Source organism: Syngnathus leptorhynchus, chromosome 1 (assembly GCF_054491065.1).
Source record: "Syngnathus leptorhynchus isolate UIUO chromosome 1, UIUO_Slep, whole genome shotgun sequence".
NCBI lineage: Eukaryota > Metazoa > Chordata > Actinopteri > Syngnathiformes > Syngnathidae > Syngnathus > Syngnathus leptorhynchus.
In genome coordinates this window covers 14,327,364-14,343,127 of record NC_141195.1, presented here as the reverse complement: position 1 = coordinate 14,343,127, position 15,764 = coordinate 14,327,364, and the positions used below count along the sequence as shown (strand labels likewise).

The window sequence follows — 15,764 nt, the reverse complement described above, 5'->3', positions numbered from 1 at the left end:
TTGAGGTGACAAAGCCATTCCATTTCTGTTATTCTAATATCATAACATGTTAAATTTGACAATGATTAAGTCAAAGTCAATTTCTTCACATGCCAAGACACAAGACACTTTTTTTTTACATTTTTGTTTCCCACAATCCCACGGTGACAAGACATATTACAAAACTTCCAAGAAAACAACACAAAAAGTAAAAACAAGAAGCGATGAATAAATAACAAATAAAAATTAAAAAAATAAATAAGAGTAGCAAAAATGGAGCAAGTGTGCATACAGCAGACAGTCAGAATATAGCGCGAGAGTAGTGCAAGGCAGCTAACGTGGCCCAAAAGGTCAGGATGTTATGCAGCCGAGGGTGGAGGCGGGAGAGAGTTCAGGATCCTAACAGCCTGGAGTATGAAGCTGTTGGTGAGTCTGGTGGTGCGGGAGCGCAGGCTTCTGTACCTCTTCCAAGAAGGCAGCAGATCAAAAAGTGTGAGCAGGGTGACTCACATCACACACAATCGTGGTCGCCTTGCAGGTGAGATGGAAGGTGTAAATGTCCTTCAGGGAGGGGAGTGAAGCACCAATAATCCTACCAGCTGTGTTCACGATGCGCTACAGGGCCTTCATGTTGTATTCAGTGCAGCTACCACCCCACACAGCGATACAACTGGAGAGGACGCTCTCAATGATGCCACGGTAGAATGTGGTCATGATGGCTGATGGAGCACCTGCTCGCCTGAGTTTCCGCAGGAAGTACAGGCGGTGCTGAGCTTTCTTTGCCAGTGATGCAGTGTTAGTGGTCCAGGAGAGGTCTTCACTGATGTGCACCCCCAGGAATCTGGTGCTGCTCACTCTCTCCACTACAGCACCATCGGTGGTCAGTGGCAGGTGTTGGGTGTGACACTTCCGGAAGTCAACAACAATCTCCTTGGTCTTGCTGACGTTCAGCAGGAGGTTGTTGTCCCTGCACCACGTGGCCAGAAGGTCGACCTCCGACCTGTATTGAGTCTCGTCGCCCTTGGTGACAAGACCCTTCAGAGTCGTGTCGTCAGCAAATTTCAGCATGCGGTTGTTGCTGTAGGTTGCAGTGCAGTCATGCATCAGCAGGGTGAAGAGCAGCGGACTGAGTACGCAGCCTTGGGGGACCCTCGTGCTCAGCGTGATGCTGCTTGAGATATTGTCGCCAACACGTACCACCTGAGGCCTCTGACAGAGGAAGTCCAGTCACCAGTTGCAGCGGTAGATACTGAGACCCAGTTTGTCGAGTTTGCAGATGAGTCGCTGTGGTATAATGGTGTTGAATGCAGAACTGAAGTCCACAAACAGCAATCTCACATATGAGTCTCTTTTTTTTCCAGGTGGGTGAGGGTTGAGTGGAGGGCAGAGCAGGTTGCATCCTCAGAGGACCGTTTGGCTTGGTACGCAAACTGGAAGGGGTACACTAACCATCCCAGTCAAAGTTCCCACAGGCAAGCCAGACTTGAAGACCATTTAAATTCTCATTCCATCTCAACTCACCTCAACTTTGACAAGATCCCCTTAAAATTGTTGGCCAACAGCCCTCACCGATACTTACATAGTCATTAAAGAAATAGTCTGACGTAAGACACTTCTGACAAGCAAATGTTGAAACACAAAAGATGTATATTTTGTATTTCCAAAGTAGAATACACAGAGGTTAAAATTTATAGACAGATGCGAAACACATTTTTCCCTGCCCCAGATTACCATCAAAATCCTTTTAATGAATGTATATTATTTTTGACCATACGTATATATACTGAAAAAGACATATAATATATACAAGTGAGCATTCCATGAGTTATGATGGGTTAAACTTCATTTGTGTATGATCAAGACAGTGTCAGGAGGCGACGGTATGCTTTGAAAGATTATCCTGTCCATGAAGCAAACATTCCTCAACAAGCAGGATTTTGAACATGTGAGCACAAACTCGGAATATTGGGCTGTGTGTGTGTGAGTGTGTGTTTTGGGGGTTGCAGCTTATGCAGTCATATAACAACATGTCACTCAGGCCCCATTAAAAGTAACCCTGCCCAGCAGAAGAAAAAGACCCATATCATCATTAAGTCATCTTGGGGCAAAGTGAAAATCACAAATATTATTCCTGCACCTCTCCCCTCACGCACACATACAGATCACACAAAAAATACATAACCCCCTCTCTTAGTTGGTTCGAGTTGGAGAATGACAAGCACACCACTAGGGTCTTGATTGATAACGAGACTGTTATTGTGTATTCCGTCTATTTGTCTGTACATCCATCACTACATTGTCTAGATCTATCCATTGCTACTTACCAACTCCATCCAGTCCTTCATTAACACCCACATCCACCTACCATCTAGGGTGAGGTATTCGATTGATGGCATAACATCCCATAAAAAGTCAAACTTGCAAAACAAAAGCACATAATCTAAAATCTTACCCACACTTTCTTTGGCCCCACTGTAGCTTATGTCGCAGTATCATTCAGCATATCAGCATGTTCCAGCCTTGCTACTCTACAAAAGTTGTCTTTAACAACTAAAAAAAAATTGTAAAATGTTTAACAGTACAACAGTGTTTTGTTCAAATAATTAAAAATGAAGCATTTTACATTAATATTTCAATTGAAAGACATGTATATTTATTTTGAAAAAGGTTATAATATTTTTGTTTTGATGTTTCTCTAAACCCCCAAAATTACTGATTAAAATACCATTAAGGCACTGGACAGATAGGCAATACCATTAAAAGTAGTAGTGTCGATAACATCTTATTGATACCCATCTAGGGAATTTATTCACTTTCTTCTATAGGGTGAAACCGACATGCAGTAAAGCCTATTTTCTGTATTAGTTACAAATGGACTGAAATTTAGCAACAAAAAACTTTTTCTGCAATTTTATTTGTACATCCCGCCACAGTCCTCATTCCTTGGGCCCAAGCGGCAAGCCCAAAGCACTCGAACCGAACACACGCACGGGCGCGCACGCACACTCGCACACACGCATCCACACACCCACACACACAGACTTGTATCCTCATAACCATGGGGCATTTGTGACGTTCAGCATTATGAAAAATGACTTGCTCCCATGGCACACTGGGGAGGCAGTGATTATAATATCCAGATAATCATTTCAAACAAATTATCATAATTATCAATCAATCATGAGACCATTTCAGGGGGGAGTGAGTGTTTCAGGTGGAGTTGGCAGGAGGTAAACTATGGCCCGAAGCCATGGATCACTTTTGTGACCCACGAGCCTCCCTCTGTCCACATAATAGCCCTCGTACATTCGGGGTCATTTAGCGACCCTATTTAGAAACTCTTTTATCCAGCTTGATATGGGGAACAAAAAAAAAAAATTCGATTCATACTCAAGTGTATGCACATGCACACCCACAGCTGCCACTGACCCCCGTTGGCTCTAATGTTTTTCAACACAGAGTGTGGAAAATCTTTTCTGAGGTCAGAGTTCAATTCAACCCCTGTCATTCTCCCATTTAGGAGCTATGACACAATAAAACACAATGAATACATTGTTTTTGATCTAGAAATGGCAAACAATCTAATGGTGATGGTAATAATTTACCAAGAGAGCATATGAATCAGACGATCCATTAATTACTCTCTGAAGAGCATCAGTGTGAAGTGAAGTCAAGCAAGCAGCGTCACAGATATCCTCATGACACATTTCGCTTTAGCAGTTAATCTTCTATGAAAAGCAACATGAAAAGATTTTATCTGAGGACCGAATGAACGGAGCTCACGGAGAAAAAACCCAAGACAGGAGGTGAGAGAAAGATAGTCGCCTACGGGGGAGATGATCGTCTTGGGAAAAAAGCAATCAGTGCTCATTGATTTCCTCTGCTGCCTGAAAGAAGGGTGTCTATCTGGAAGTCATTATCTGCCATCTGATCTGCGTGAGTTTACACACATCAGGGTGGACAGCGGCGCTCCTCTGAAGATGAGGATTAGTACAGAGACATACACAAAGCAGAGACTGTCTTCATCACCACCCCCATCTTTATATCACCTTTAAATCCAGGGACTCTAAAAAAGAAACAGCCACTCTGACACCCTATTAACTTCAACAGACTTGGCTGTGTGTGCGAGGGAGAGCACATGTAAGCAGGGCCTAGACAGCTAAACAGACGGATAGTCAGGTTTTGTGTGGCCGGACCAGACCAAATCAAACAATCCCTGATACTTTCCCCATTGGTCTCTGATAGCCATCTATAGCTTGAACAACACTCTCCTGTCTACGAAGCGAGCCACAGAGCCAAGGAATGAGCGGAGGATGAATGCAGTAAGTAGAGAGGGGATTCAGATCTATTTATTTTATGTCTGTGTGCAGATAGGACGATGCACGTTTTCTCACGTGCATTATCAATAAGGCTTGATCTGCGTTTATGGAAGCTGAGGATGCGATGACAAGTCTTCAAACCTTCTATTTCATAGAAACACACACACACACACACACACGGTGTATTTTATTTTATATTTATATATTTATTTATATATTATTATTTATATATTTATATTTTATATGTTTGTGTTTTATATATTTTTCTAAATCAACAAGTATGCAGTGAATATATACATTTGAGGCAACACCTACCATTTGCAGAGATGGGTATTAACAATTATTTGTTCCAGAGCCATAACTTAATTCACATTCTTCCTTAATCAAGCATAGCGATAATGAAGGCAGGAAAAGTCATTTATGGGTGTGCATATGTACAGCATGTGTGTGTGTGTGATGCAGATGAATGCGCCATGTTCGTGAAATGGTTTGTGAACAATTTCATTCATATTCATAACTGGCATGAACCCTGCTGCCACCCGTCGAAGACCCACCACAACTCACACTCTGCATAATGACCTGTGTTGAGAGGGCACGTTTTATATTTTGCATTCTGACGGTCAGTGTGCAGTTTAGCTGCATTTTAATATGACATATATGTGCGTGTGAGTTGGGGTTCTAGAAAACATCATTTTTCCACATTGCACGAAATCAGGAAAAGGAAGCAGCTTAAAAACCATGTGGTCAACTCTTTATACAAGCTCTGGGAATAAGCAGTATTAAGTCGTCAGTGACTTGCATGCCTTTCTGCTTGGAACAAAAACAAGATCTGTGACTTTAAATTAAATTGATGTATTGTACCAATATAAATTTTTAATATGGACTGATGGTATAACTAATAATAATAATACCGTATTAGGAAATGTTTCACCATAGATCTTCAGTGATGTTGCGCTTTAAATAAAGTGGATGCATTTGACTGGGAAAGGTGGGAACACTGGAAAGTTAAACATTTTGAGGCAGTGAACCCCCATTTATCATGTGGGTTATATTCCAAAACCACACAGGTAAGTCAAAGTCTTGATGGAGGAAACATCAATTAAAAAAAACCTTTAACATGACTTTACTTCCCCTACATGCTTAAATGCATGTAAATGTATTTAAAATATAAGAGGCACAGTGTGTTCGCTCCAAGCTATTCATCTATCACTCTCAGTTGAAGATTACTGGATAACTGACACGTAAAACAAACACAAATTAAACATTGTATATTTAAATATTTAACCGAACCATATAATTGTGTCTAACGTATGTCTCCTAGCTTGATGCTAACATATAATGTGTCCTAATTGAGCTAACAGACATGCACAAAAAAGAAGAAAATAACTACTCATTGGGGCGCAGCACATAGCCTACAACAATACTGACAATACTGTTCTGTGGGAATATCAAATTAAAAAAAAAGAATCAAACCATTTCAAAGCTCTCAGCTTGCTATTTTACACAGGTAGTTATGGCACTGTACTAATTGTTAATTGCACGTTTCTCCCGCCTCCAAAATCCAACATCATTGAGAAAGCTAAAACCCTCACATCATTTGTGGCTCATCGCTCATTTTGATGTCAGTCCGAGACTCCCTGTTGCCAGTGACCTCAGCCACCGCCATGCTTCGCGGCTTCACCAAGTCACACAGAGTGTCCACTTGGTTAGGGCCATTGTTCTTTCACGGACCATTAGATGGACACGAACCCAAGTGCTGACCTATCCTGACCTACCGACACTGGCTGTTAAGCCAGGCTGCCAAGTTTCTTCAATAAATTTATCACCTCATAAAGTGGTCAGCGACTGGCTAATGGGATGTATCGCTCTGTGTGCCAGTGTCAGTGTATTTTTGTGTGTCTGAAGCTTCCCTAAAGTTTGGGTTCTCTTTGAAAGGTGGTGTTTCAGGAGAGGATGTTGGAACTAAACTTAATTTAAATCAAGCTCTACTATTTTTTTGTGGGAACACATACAGTATCAGTCAGGTTCTTGGTACTGAGTGACGACATTGGACTGGTAATGTTGTGTATTTATACATCTGTGTGGTGTTGCTCTTTCCACACGATCAGACATTGTTGCTTTGATGATTACCTTTACAGCACATTTGCACAGTTGACCCATGTGACGTAAAAGCTGACTAGACTCGCATGAACATGAAAATGAACCAACCTTTTTGACGTAGCTGTCAGGGGAGGAATCGTCGTCATTCATCATCTGGGAAGAAAAATAATTATGATTATGAGGACAAAAAGTGAAACGACTTCAGCATAGAACGAGGATATTGATCTATGTGCTGTACAGGGCCTTGGCCAAGGGCTTGTGACATGAGCTCAGGGTGTTCACAGTACATCACACTTACCCTTTGGGCAACAAATGTGACCAGAGGGACATAATAATGGACTGAGAGGTCACCAAAACACACACAAGCAAACATTTCGCTTCATACGGCCCTCCTGATGAATGAACACCCCCAAAGATTTGACGTTAATTCTCTGCTTCAGCATAGCAGGAAATTTAGCTGAGACTACTAAGTCTATGTGTGTGCGTATAATTAAGCCTTCCAGCAATATTTACCAGAGGCAGATAGGTAGCAGAATGCCTCCAGTGTCTGCCACAGGAAAAGAGGCAATGATGAAGTGATGAGGCGACTCTGCTGCAGTGAGACTAAAAGGTACTTCAGATTAAATGCAAAAGGAGCATCTCCTTTGATGTCCTCTTCCTCTCTGGCGCCCATTGATGGCAAATGATGAGGACCGGATTTTCCGGACTATAAGGTGCACCTTCAATGAATGGCCCATTTTAAAACTCTGTCCTTATATAAGGCGCACCGGACTATAAAGCGCACCATTAATGCATCATGTCAGATTTTTAATTCAAATCAAATCATTCTCCATTTTATCTTTTTTATTTCAACTTCAGATGCAACAAATTACTTAATAATCACAAAATAATGATCCATAGTCTTTTTGATTCATGATTCATAGTCTTCAGCAAGGGACTTATGATTAATTTCATGATACATTGCATCAGGCCAGTTTAAATTCAGGAATTTGGTCCATATATAAGGAGCACCGGGCTATAAGGCGCACTGTTGGCTTTTGAGAATATTTTAGGTTTTTAGGTGCGCCTTATAGTCTGGAAAATAGAGTAGTTTTAGATGGTGTGACTTTTGGGGGCTATTTGCGAAAAGCATCCTCAAGTGCAGGCATGTGGCGAGCTCGCCTCTTTTTCACTGCTTCCATGTGCCCTTTTAACAGTTGCTTTGCTGTTTGTCTACTTACAGTAGAGAGAAAACCTTTGCGGTTCATTAGGAAAGGAGCAAAAGGCATTCATCTGTTGCACAATCTGCTGCGGACACTGTGACATTACTCTTTGCCATACAGCTACTGCTTTCATGCGTTTTTCTGCAACCATGTCGTCAATTTCTGGGCAAATGATGGATGGCGGTGCATGTAGACGTGTTCACTCACACGTGTCGCCCATAAAGGTGCTCTAATTAATTTTCTTGATAAAGAAAAAAAAGCTGTGAGCTAAAAACCCAGCTTGTGCCTGGAAAATAAACACAGTTTTGGAAATTGTTCACCTGATATCCACTGTGACAATTAAAAAATAAATGTATATATGTAAAGCTAATTTATGTTGACCAGCATCTTGGAAAAACATTTTTATTTTAGGAACACACCACAAAAAGCAACCTCATCCCCTTCTTTGAGTGTTTGTATTTCTTTAGAAATGTCTTTGTTATGCGTGAAAATGACAATTAATCATTGTGAGCTGGAGAGCAAGATGTGTGTGCATGTGTGGAAGAGGAGGGGGGGGACTTCCTCTTTCTTGTAATGTACCAGCTGCAACTGTTTACAAAACCAGCTACTTGGTTGGGTCGTCTAGAAATGGTAACGAAAATGTACTGTGTGTTTTTTTTTTAAATAGTGGAATTGCATGAACATTCTGTCAACATGCATGCGGAAAACAAAGCTTACTCTTTCAGGTATAGGCGGAAGGGAGGAAGGACAAAATGATAATCAAAACATGCTACAATATACGTATCTAGTGAACAATGACCTCATTTTAATTCTGTGCAATTTTGGTTGCCTAAAATATGGTTCCTGAAAAGTGATATACATTAAGGAGTGTTTGCCTTGTTTTCCTTGAGTGGAGAAACAAGTAATATTTTTCCAAAGAAAACAAGCATCCACAACTACGTAGATGCTGTTGCATTGAAGCTGTACTGTGAGAAATGTGATGAGTGAGACATCAAGTTTTTCTCATTCACATTAGGATGAAAAATCAAACTTGTCAATACAGGAAGTGCACAATGACACACACTTCGACAGTGACAGTTAACCGAGAATGCTGCTCGCTATAATAATAATAATAATAATAATAATCATCATCATCATCATCATCATCATCATCATCATCATCATAATAATAATAATAATAATAATAATAACTGATATCAATTACTATTTGAATATATCTTTTTTAAATTCAAGATTCAAGAATTTGAATCCATGACAAACAAAATCAAATTATAACCGCACTGCGATAAAGGGGAAAAAAAGCAGGGACTCTCGTTCAAAACTGACATACAGTATGCACACATGTGGCCAATACATATGCAGAAGAAAGTGAGGCATACTGTATATAATGCAAAAACATACAGACGTGGACAGACAGAAAGACAAACAGAACCCCACCATGCAAATAAATATATTAATTAAAGAGGGAAAATGTGATTGGCCACTGACTGGTGCAGCTTTGATTTATTGCACGTCATTTCAAAGTGACTTTTGCTCTGGCTCAGAGAGACAAGTCCAAATAGAGGCCAGCTTATGTTGAGAAGGATAGATTTTCCACTACATAGACAGAACTAAAATGTCCATTTGTTCTGTATCTAGCCTGCTGAGCGCTGACATGTCAATATGTCTCACGGAGAAGAGAAAACACTGCAAGGAGGGTAATTAGAAAGTGTGTGCATGTGTGTAACTTTCGCCCTGGCCTGTATGACCTCAACCAAAAACAAATCCAGTTATGGCTTGATGAAAGTGCAGCCACCTGCACAACCATTCCGCTCATTAGCAGTATGCATCAATGTGTGTTTATATATCTCACCATGTCGACGCTGGCTGCTTTCACACCAGGCAGGGGAGAGACCGACTCCCTCCCATTATTAAAGTTTCAATGCACAGCTTTTGTTATTGGACAGAGTCAGGAGTCTTTCAACGCCACTTTAGCACCATTCGTATTGACATGCCATGATGACCAAGCGCACAAAAAGAAAACACAGCATGGCGAGAGAAGTGTGAAGTGACTGAGAGCCTTTGTTTTCACAAGACGTGTCACAGTCTAAAACACTTGACTGAGCTAAATCTCGCTCTGTTCATTTCAACAACTAAATTAATGTGAAAAGCCAGCAGAAATGCTCATGGGCGATTTTGTTGTTTAAGGAACATTATGGACATGTGGTGGCTTGTATCCCCCGCAAAAAAAGAATTGAGGCTTGCGAAAACAGAATAACACTGAATAATCTATTTGTACAAGTCACAGATGCAAAGGCTCTGTTAACTGCTACAGCAACTGCAGGAGGAGCTTGACGTGAGCTTGCTCATCATCCTCACAGGACAACTGGAGGTTTGCGTCGTAGGAAAATGTTAGCTCTATGTTGCCAAGAACAATTCTCTTCAACTCTGAATAATAAGAAGCAATTCGGCAGCACGGCCCAATAGATGGCTACGGATGTCACAAAAACCGCAGGTTTCCAAAAAGAACCATCAGCAAACAAACCTCAAGGTTTTTTTTAACCAGGGCCCTGTCGTACACGGCCACAGCAAAAAAGCCACAAATTGAAAGTTTTGCTCACATTTATTGGAATCTTTTGCAGCTTTTTGGCACGCAGGTTGGACCTTATTTTGGTGGATAGATTATTGATCTTCACGATGGAGTGATGGGAAAAAGCAAGAGTCAAGTCTCTCATCGCAATTTTTGTAAACCATTTGGTCAAAAGCCATGTTGCACAGGTCAGTGGGCTTCAGACTGATAAATGCTAATAAGGGGGTAGTAGTGTGAGTGGGAATGTGACATTAGCCATAATATAATAGAAAAAAGGAAGAAAAAGTGACTCTCAAATGGTGGTGTGTCTATTTTCACTCATAGGATCCTATTTTTGCAAGCTGACCAGTGTGCACTTGGTGTAAAAACTGGCAAGTTTCCATTTTTGTGCCGGGACAAAACTAGTTTACCGTGTTTGGGAATTTGGCAGATCTCATAGTCTTACTGGGCGTTCCAACGGACCACGAGTGTTTCTATTTCACCCCCCCCCCCCACAGCGCACCTGTCAATTTGGTGACAGAAAGTAATCTAGGCCTTAGACCAGGTAAAACCAGTTCAGGTACAAGTTGTAGTGCAGGTGGTGTAACGAATCCTAAATCCTATTTTGATGGATTTAATCCAGGCACAGGCAAAGAGATTCTGCACTCAACCGATGTGTGGTGGATGTCTTCTTATTTCTTTTATAAATATGACACCAGCGTGCACTGCATGCGAGTTATTGTAGAAATCAATTTGGTGAATCAATTGTCAATGCATTGTTATTACGAATATTATCACCTTTTTCATACATTTGTAAAAGCCTCCCCCCTTAACACAGCACAACTGGTGTGAGTGTTCCTCACACACGGACACACAATTGGGAGTTCCAAGGGTTTAAAATCAATAACTGGCCCCGACTGCCCCAAAAAGGAAGAAAAGTAGGACTATAAAGTCTCCAGTGTTATTTTCTCACAGATTCGTTGCTATCATTTGAAGACTCCAGATAACAACCCATTTACATGTTCCGGCAAAAATCAGTTCAGGCCTGTTTGAATAAGGATACACCATGAATACAGTCTGCTTTTTAGCAACAGCCTGTCTTGGGACCTTTCACTGCCTTTGCTCTTATGAAACAGTATGAAATTGGACTATTTTGGGACTTCCCAGAGATAGGAGCCTTGACAGCTGACCCAAAACAAGACCACAGCTATGACCTCTTAAGAACATGCCTCAACAATGAGGTTGCCCATCGAGTTTAAGTGGTGAGGCGGGGAGTGGGAAGCAAGGCCAAAACGGTCACTGCTAAATAGCAGGAAGCTGGGAGTCCATCAGATAGAAAATATTTATGACGACTTTAATAAGTGGAGAAGCAGAGGTGTGCTGGCCAAGGCAAACACAGGAGAGTGCTGATAGGAAACATTCTTTCTCCAGCTCCCCGTTTGTCCGTCTTGGTTGAACGAGAACGCGATTCCAAGTAATCGCTGTTTGATTCATGATCATCATGTCCACTTTGCCGTGAAGTAAATGTGAGACAATTATATCCAGAACATTAGCAAAGGCAATAGCACCCGAGTCGCCGTTCTTTAAAAAAAGCAGGAGAGATCCGATTAGCTTGACACTAATGGCATCAGGCTAAAGCTAACAGTCGCCCAACCCAACATCCAGATGGGGCTATGCTGGGTGCGGCCTGTGACGGAACAGCGCCGAGATAGAGTTTAGTGCACAAAGGTTAGATTTGGAAGGCAAACACTCCTAAGCATTGTGCGACTCTGGAAAGTCACGGCCACTTGTCTAATACAAACGGCTGGTATTTACAGAATGAGGCATGACCTCGTATGGCCCGATGAGCTTTTGTGTGATTCATAAAGAAATCCCAGAGTGAACTATGCTGCCAGAGTTTTCAATGACCCCAGACGAGTGTTTTTTCTCATCATTCCAAAGTCTTGTTTGATTCACAGATCTTGCATTGACACGAAGACTTGGTATGACTCAAATATTAGTTTGTACATCTGACAGTTGAAGAGTTGACTGTAAAGCTGTTTTTCTTGAACATGAGGATGTTCCCAGGACAAAGATTGTTGATCAAGCATGCTAACCGACGAAGACGAAGGGAGTGGAAAGAGAGCAAATATATTAAAAGGGTCATATTTTTCTGGAGCCGATGTACAATCATCCATCACCTGATTTCCATAGCCCTTCATCCTTTTAAGGCCTCTGACTCTGAACTTGATATCGAAAAAGCTGTACAGATAAATTATCTGCTTGGCCTCCACTTTATTGATAAGTCATCGGGGCAGATGATCAGTAATAATCATAAGTGAATAAGTGTGCACCGATAGATCTTGCACTGTGAAACAGTGACAGCCAAAGGGTTAAGGACCAATAAATAACCGAGCTTTTGCCCTAAGAGGATTGGCTGCAAAGCATCAAGAAAGGCTGTGATGTGACTTTTAGATCATGATTTATCATATTCTCCTTCTTCATTTTGATAAAGGTTGCAGTTCATCGATACATGGCAGGATGATGAAAATGAATGTAGCCTTGAATCTAATGATCGCCTATTCTTCCAATGACACATATTGCCTCGTAGCAAGCGAGGGTTATGGGAGTACGATTTAGGGTCTTGACTTGGGGGCATATAGATCGAATCAAAGGTCATCCTGCTTCATTTCACGTCCTGTGGCTGCCAGTAAAGCCACATGTGACTGTTTACACTCACGCACTATGTAGTGCTGATATTGACGTTTTCAGCCCAGCAGTCTCATATCACAATTTCGTTTTTGTGTAGTAAATGCGTGCAAATAAGAGCACTAACAAATTGAATGCATGGATATTACATAATTTTTAGATTGCTTGGACTGCAATTTCTCGATACATCTTTGTCTGCAACTGTAAAGGTTTACACTGTGGTCAAAGCCTTTTCAACTATTATTGAAGATGACACTTGAGGAAACCAAATGCATAGTGGACAACCTGTGGACGAGTATGTTTTTGTTTCGCATTTTCAATCTGATATGGATAAAACTACAAAAGTGAAAAATGAATAAAGTTGCTACAGTAATCGTGATCAATTATACAAACACTGCTGTCCCTCCCCTCCGCATACTTTTGAGTATCCACTTAGTTCTTTGACCTTTCTTCGTTCTCTCAATTGCTTTTTTTTATACAAGTGTGCCCCATGTGTTTACAAGGAAGACGTTGAGCTTAGAAGTTCATCAGCAGGACAGAGGTGAATGGTATAGTGTGTGTCGGGGAAAGCGTAAACAGCGCCGTGTGTTCATAAGACAGTCTTTGTTTGACTGCTGCTCTGTGATTTTTAAGTTGCTCAGTTTATTGCACCAATACACTCGCACACACACTCTGGTTCATATATTTCATTAAGTGTGACAAACAACTCACTCTCATGACCGAGACAGTAAATACTGCTCCTGACAAACATGACACTATCCTTCCTTCAACTAAAGTGACTATGTTTGTCATAGGCTTATGCTGAAAGGTCTCCATATATATACTGGATATGAAATGGTTTATTTCCGTGGAAATTACAAGTGACTGAAGTTCCTACATAACCTGTGCACATAGCAGCAGTAATAAGAGAAGCTAATGGGTATAATAATGAAGTGGAACCAGTGCACTTGTTATCGTTGCAATTTTTTGGAGGTGGCCAATCTAATCGTGACAGTGGTAACTGGCAAAAATACACACACACGGGCATACACATATAGCAAGCTAAAAGACACTGTCACAAGATCTTGCCCAAAAACAAATGAAAAACACCAATAATGAATTTGTGCGTGCAGAAAGTGTAGCAGAAATCTCACGACAGATACTTTGTTTGAGGTTTTTTTTTTTTTTTTAAATACCGCCCCCATTAGCTTCCCCCCTTCTGTCTGTCTGTACATGGACACCTTGTATCGTTGCTCTGAAGAGATAGCTACATTTATCACCAAGGGAGCTGTCTCCAAGTCCACAGGATCAACCCATCGCCTCCACAATAAACGTCAAGCTGTCATGATTTATGCAGCTTATGAAATTGATTAGGCAGGCTACAATATGCGGCACATGGCTTTTCTGAGCTGACCTGAAATGATGTGTATAAGGTTCTCCGAGGATATTAAGTAGAAAAATAACTGTGTGAGAGAAATCCTGTAAACTGTGGCTTGATAATAACTCATGTCATTGGTAACAGTGTGGCCTTGAGAACTCAAAGAAGAAGATACAAATGAGTGATGATAATGTAACAGTGCTGCTCCTGTGTAAAAAGGCCATTGTCTCATGTATTTGTCATGAAAAACAAATCTAAATTCTGGAGTTGCCAACTTTGATCCGCTCAAGGATGGGGAGTTTGCATTTGCCATTTGCAGTAGTGCTGAGGCCACACAAACAATGGACTATCTTGTACTAAATGGCGTTATCATATGTCCTACATCAACCACAAACTAATAGTACCACCCACATAAAGCTTTTTTTTTTTTAAATAAATCCTGCATATTATCAAAGACACAAGTAAACATGGCAAATCTGTTTAGTTGACCTTCGGGCTCATCACAAATGACTTTATTAGCTCAGTTATATAAGGTGAAGGCCCTTTACAACCCTATTAGCGTGAAGGAGGGACTATCTGTGTCACTTAGATTGATGTCCCCCCGGCTTATCAAATGCTTTGATTATCAGCAAAAGCCTCCAATACATTCGTCCATAAATACTGTCAGATCTTCATCAAGCTCACAAGCAGCATCGGATGTTCAAAGTTCTTATCATTCTTACGCTCAGGTGTGTCACTGATAGTGTCTTTATTTCTAATATTGTTATCCTCCTGGCCAATAGAATAAGAGGAATCTTGATGTAGCAATAGGATGCTCAGGTTGTGGTCTCTGAACCCTGCGTTCTAGCTGTCTGTCTGATGCGTGATGATGACAGATGACTTTATTGGGGGGAGTTGCATGTGCACAATTTGGAGCTGGGACTTTCCATTAGTCATCTGAGTGGAGCAATCACAATGGAAAATGTTTGGGAACACTCTTGACCTTTTTTGACGTTATTTTTAACTGCAAAGATAAAGATATGGTAATCTCTACACACACACACCTCGTTCAGTTTTGATACATAAACAATAACATTAGGAGAAGACCAAACAGTCTGAAGGGGAAGAAATTATTTTTCTTTTTTCCTCATTTTGACCACAGCGGATGACTTAGGGAGAAAGTTATTGGACAAAGGGGGGTTTTGAGTGGTGAGCTTGCTGAGAGGAAACATATCTGTCCTTGGGCTAAGGGACAGAACACAGTGCTGCCTTTATTCCGAGCCTCGGCCCTGTCGTTAAGGAACGATGACACACTCCTCCAGGTCCACATTAATCTTTAACAGTGTGATTTCTAAAATAACACCAATGTTTTCCCGAAGGCACACCGTAAAAGAAGGGCCCGTTCAGTCCTTTCCAACCAACACTGTCGCAAACCAGAAGGGGCAGTAGAAATACAATTAACAACATGAAAGTGGAATACAGACCGCCAGGGGGTAATTAGGCTAAAGTTGCTGAAGTTGTTGACCTGGTGTATTCAATGTGACAGTGGCTCAGCTCCAGTGGCTCCCAAACACTATACATTAGTGTTGTTA

The 15,764-nt window shown here is 41.2% G+C and overlaps 1 protein-coding gene across 1 annotated transcript in view; it reads right to left on the bottom strand.

Annotated features, from left to right (window-relative positions):
- prdm16 (PR domain containing 16) overlaps window positions 1–15,764 on the bottom strand; it is a 199,615-nt gene that overhangs the window by 59,975 nt on the left and 123,876 nt on the right. Inside the window, exon 7 of the mRNA XM_085911926.1 lies at window positions 6,507–6,551. Coding sequence (XP_085768052.1) covers window positions 6,507–6,551 — 45 coding nt within the window. The remainder of the gene's footprint in view (window positions 1–6,506; window positions 6,552–15,764) is intronic.